This window comes from Carlito syrichta, unplaced genomic scaffold (assembly GCF_000164805.1).
Source record: "Carlito syrichta isolate Samal-C Ts95f unplaced genomic scaffold, Tarsius_syrichta-2.0.1 Scaffold309899, whole genome shotgun sequence".
Lineage (NCBI taxonomy): Eukaryota > Metazoa > Chordata > Mammalia > Primates > Tarsiidae > Carlito > Carlito syrichta.
In genome coordinates, this window is record NW_007253995.1 from 183,574 (window position 1) to 188,627 (window position 5,054).

The 5,054-nt window shown below is 51.6% G+C and overlaps 1 protein-coding gene across 1 annotated transcript in view; it reads left to right on the forward strand.

Annotated features, from left to right (window-relative positions):
• Positions 1 to 173: 173 nt before the first annotated feature.
• NLRX1 (NLR family member X1) overlaps positions 174 to 5,054 on the forward strand; it is a 14,997-nt gene continuing 10,116 nt past the window's right edge. Inside the window, exons 1-5 of the mRNA XM_008068257.2 lie at positions 174 to 217; positions 2,212 to 2,329; positions 2,885 to 2,951; positions 3,402 to 3,490; positions 3,989 to 4,608. Of these exons, the coding sequence (XP_008066448.1) occupies positions 2,260 to 2,329; positions 2,885 to 2,951; positions 3,402 to 3,490; positions 3,989 to 4,608 (846 nt within the window). The 5' untranslated portion in view covers positions 174 to 217; positions 2,212 to 2,259. The remainder of the gene's footprint in view (positions 218 to 2,211; positions 2,330 to 2,884; positions 2,952 to 3,401; positions 3,491 to 3,988; positions 4,609 to 5,054) is intronic.

Sequence of the window (5,054 nt, forward strand, 5' to 3'; positions counted from 1 at the left end):
GCCAGCTCGGCTGGGCAGCTGCGCTCGGCGGGGGGCGAGGGTGCTGGGAGAGTGCTGTGGGGAGTTCGAGGCCTGGAGGAGTAGGACGGAGCAGGGCGCTGGATGGTGGGCTTTCTGGCAGGTTCTCCCCTTAGTCCCCCAGGCCAGTTGAAACTGGGAGAGCTGTCTGGGACCCAGTTTGGGGGAGGAGCTCCAGGTCTGTGAGAATACCGCCCCTGTACTTTTCCTGCAGTGCCCTCTCCTTTTCTAGCTGCTCTGAAGACCTGGGTGGTCACTGGAGTATTGCCCTCACCCCGCAAGTCTCATCTTGACTCAGGGGCCCTGGATCTGATGTTAATCCTGAGCCAGTTTCCTCCAGACTTCTCAGGTTTCCGGAACCCACTTAACCCTTCCCCAGCCCCGGAAACTGGTGCTCTAAGCGGCTGAGCCCCAGGCCAGCCCTGCTGCTGGTTGGCCCTGCTAAGGCAGGTGGCCCAATAAAGCCAATTCTCTCTAAGTGTGCCCTACCCCTGAGAAACCTGGATCTCAGTGGAGGAGACTAGGCACCAAATAGGAGCGCGCTTTAATTAATTAATTACTTTGTTTATTTATTTATTTTTGTGTCAGCGTTTCACTCTGTTGCCCAGGCTAGAGTGCAGTGGCACAGATCACTGCTCACTGTAGCCTCAACTTCCTGAGCTCAGGCAATCCTTCCACCTCAGCCTCCTGAGTAGCTGGGACTACAGACTCATGCCACCATGCCCGGCTAATTTTTTTATTTTTTATTTTTGTAGAGTTGAGGTCTTGCTATGTTGCCCAGGCTGGTCTGGAACATCTTGGCTCAAGCAATTCCTCTACCTCCGCCTCTCAAATTTTGGGGATTACAGTCATGAGCCACCTCGCCTGGCCAGGAGCATGCTTTATTTAAAGAGGCTTAGAGAGCTCAGGAAAGACTTCCAAAGGGAGAAGATCTTTGGGCAAGATCTTTTTATTTTATTTTTTAGCAGGTTCTTATTTTTTATTTTGCTTTTTTAGAGATGGGTTCTTACTCTGTCACCCAGGCTGGAATGCAGTGGTACAGTCATAGCTCACTACAGCCTTGAACTCCTGGGCTCAAGCGATCCTCCCACTTCAGCCTCCTGAATGGCTGAGACTACAGACATTTGAGCAGGATCTTAAAACATTGAGTGGGATTCAAACAGGCAAGAAAGGTCATTCCAAACTGAGGAAAGTGTATGAACACATTTAGACAGTGGAGAAATGGAATCCAGTGAGCTTGGGGAATAAGATGCAGACTGGGGAAAACAGCTAAGTCGCCTGTGTGGGCCAGGTGTTCGGACTCCATAAGTAACCTCGGACTTTAGGAAGGTGATTGGTGCCTGGGCTGAGGGACCCGAATGAGATGAAACTGAAGGCAGAGAGGCCGGTGAGGAGATGGGGTCCTGTAAGTCCTCATTTAGTTTAAGTTAGCACTAGGCAGTAGGGGGTAGACAGGCCGAGCAGTGGGGAGGAATTGGTAGGACTAGGACTGTCTACTGCCAAAAGAGCAGGAGAAGAAGGATCTGAAGACAGAGAGATCAGTTTCTAGTATAAGGCATATGGGTGAGAAGATTTGCAGCAAAGTAACTACAAGGTGGAGGAAGTGATGAATTCAGTTTCACATGGGTGAAGTTTGAAGCAGTGGCACGATATCCATATGCAGATGCCAAGTGGAAGTTCATTCATTTATGTATTATTTATGCCAGCCTCAAAGGCAGCTTACATAAAAGTCACAGAGAAGATAAAATGATAAAACCATTAAAACTCAGCTAAAGAGACCTGAGAGCTGGGGAACAGAGACAGGGGAGTGGATAATTATTACTGGAAAATCTAGACTCAGAAAGTCTCTGAACATGAACACAGGACTCCTAGCTGAGCTTGCTGGCAGCCAGACAATGAAAGGACACCTAAATGAAGCAGTTTATGAGGTTGTAACTCAGGAAAAAGTGTTTGTAAAGCCTCAGGGGAGAGGCGAAAGGAGATAAAATGGAATCCCTTGGATTGGGGTCTGTGAGAAGGAGAAAAGCTGAAAGCCAGGCCAAGCCTTTAAGCAGCATTTGAGAAAGGTCTGATCCTCTCCTGGGAAGAAGGCCCCTCCTTGGCTGGCATGGGGTAGGGATGTGGGGGAATCATGGGAGGGGAAAGGGGTGGTGATGGTGGTCCATTCACACCATTCTTTTTTCAGGGGAGCAGGATAGAAGGTGCTGTTACATCCCCCAGGTTCTGACCTTCTGTCCTAGGATGAGGTGGGGCTGCCATCTACCCAGGGCCTCTTGGGGCTCTGGTTTGAGAAACACATGGCAGCCACTGGGTGAGTAGGAAGCAGGGGTTTCTGCTTTTCCCTCACTCTTCTGGGACTACATGGTGTCTCCAGGAGAGCAGGGATCTAGACCCAGGATGCGTTAGTCCCAGCTCTATGGTCCTCTAGGTATTGTCCTCGGGCATATCACCTCACCTCCCTGAGCTTCCTTTTTTCCCATTCTAAAATAAAGGAGTTGGACTAGATGACCTTCAAGGGTCTCTTGTAGCCGCAGAAGTCCAAGGAACACTTGTCCGATTTAATTTTGCACTCCACAGGTATTTCCAGAGTGCCTGCCATATGGCAGATCCTGTGTTGAGTTCTAGGTATATGATTATGAACAAAAACAGATGTGATTCCTGCTGTCATGGAAGGGGAAGGAATGAATATTAATCGAATACACACACAATGGAATAGAAATGCAGTTGCAAAATAACTGCTACAGAGGGGCAGTGAGTGCTGTGATGAGAGGAAGTCCTGGGGGACTTAACGTAGATGTGGGGCCCATGTATTGGCGGGACAATGTGGTTGGGACTTGTGGATACTATTTGTTCCTTCTCTCTGTAGACGAACGGATCCCCTTCCTGATCCACTGGAGCTGGCCCTTTAAAGGGGAGTACCTTGGGCCCCGTAGGTGAGGCCTGGGTGTAACTCATCTGGGCACAGCAGGGTGGATTGAGAAGGGTCAGGACTTGGAGCTAGCTTGATCCTCTAGGAGAGGGGCTTGGTCCTCTGAGGGTGGGAGGAACAGAAGCAGCTCCCAGGCCTGAGAGGAAGTTGGCATAGATAATCCACAGTAGAAGTCATAGTGGTCAGTGGAGGGAGGACCTGTGGGAAGTGGGTGGAGTCTGGCATGGTCAGCCTGAGTTCCAGGCAGGCAGTCAGCAGGGGGGGCTGGAGGGCTAGAGGTGTGGCCTCAGTCCTTGGGAAGGGTGTCAGACAAGACTCTAGACTTGGGTGTCCAGTATCAGGCCTGAATCTCAGGAAACCAAAAGTCCAGCAGTCCAGACGGACCTGGACTCAGAGCTTGTGCAGGAGCTGACCCAGGATCCAGGCCCAGTTAATCCCCTCTCCTTACTCCCAGGGTCTTTATACGCCTCCATGGAAACTCAGCAGGCAGTGCTCCCCCACCGGGGAGGCATGGACAGCTGTTCCAGAGCGTCTCTGCAACTGGTAAAGGAACTGCTGGGATCCTGGTGGGGGCAGGGATAGGGAGAGGAGAGGGAGGCATAGAGGATCCACTGCCATAATCCATCGGGGGTCCCTCTCTCCCTCTTTCCCTTCCATTCAGCTATATATCCCTTCCTGCAGCACTCATGTAATGCACACTTACTGTGCCCAGAGCACTGGGAGAGACATACCATCCCTCTCTTCAACAAATGTCAGGTCTAGCAGTCAGGTTAAGACTGCACACAGATAACAGTGAAATCAGTTAGCCTAGGCTCGGCATTGCTTTTCTGTTACTCCCCATTTTTGCCAGAGGGGTTCCAAACTTTCTGGGCAATCTGTATTTTCTGAAGGAGTCCTGTGTGCCCAGCACCATTCTGGGCTCCAGCATCTATCCCTAGGTGCTGTCTTGATTCCGCAGCCTGAGCCTTCCACTACCCTGGCTGGCCCTAATTTCCTACATCTCTAGGCTCCGTTCCCTGACTCATTTCTCTTGTCTTTCAGAAGCTATCCAGCAGCACCGCCGGAACCTGGCTGAATGGTTCAGCCGGCTGCCCAGGGAGGAGCGCCAGTTTGGCCCGACCTTTGCACTAGACACAGTCCACGTTGACCCTGTGATCCGCGAGAGCACCCCAGATGAGCTGCTTCGCCCACCCTCAGAGCTGGCTCTGGAGCATCAGCCGCCCCCAACTGGGCTCCCTGCACTGGCCCTGTCTCAGCTCTTTGACCCAGATGCCTGTGGGCGCCGGGTGCAGACAGTGGTACTGTATGGGACAGTGGGCACGGGCAAGAGCACATTGGTGCGCAAGATGGTCCTGGATTGGTGTTATGGGCGGCTGCCGGACTTTGAGCTGCTCATTCCCTTCTCTTGTGAAGACTTGTCATCCCTAGGCTCTACCCCGGCCTCCTTGTGCCAACTTGTAACCCAGCGCTATACACCCCTGAAGGAGGTTCTACCCTTGATGGCTGCAGCTGGGTCCCACCTGCTCTTTGTGCTTCATGGCTTGGAGCATCTCAACCTTGACTTCCGGCTGGCAGGCACGGGGCTTTGTAGTGACCCTGAGGAGCCAGAGGCACCCACTGCCATCATTGTCAACCTGCTACGCAAATACATGCTGCCTGAGGTGGGTGACCCCTTGCTCCATCCTGCCTCTGCTGCCCCTTGACCCACCCCCTAAGAATCTTTGTGTCCTGGACCCACATGTTTATTGGGTAGGAAGATAGCCCCTGGGTTAGTTCAAGTCCTGACCCCTCTACTTCTCAGCTCTGTGACCCTGAGCAAGTCCCTAACTTCCCCAAAGTTCTGTTTCCTCCTCTCCTTGAGATGTACTGATCAAATGAGATACTGCATATAAAGTGCTTAGCACAGTGCCCTGGAACATAATAATAGGTGCTCATCAATCGCTAGTTATAATTATAGTCGTCATCATCTTCGTCCTTGGATATTCAATCTTCAGGGGCCCCCTGGGGATGGGGGTAACCAGGATAATAAGGTGTTTCTTTTCTTTTTTTTTTTTTTGAGTTGGAGTCTCACTCTGTCACCCTGACTGGAGTGCAGTGGCCGCTCCCA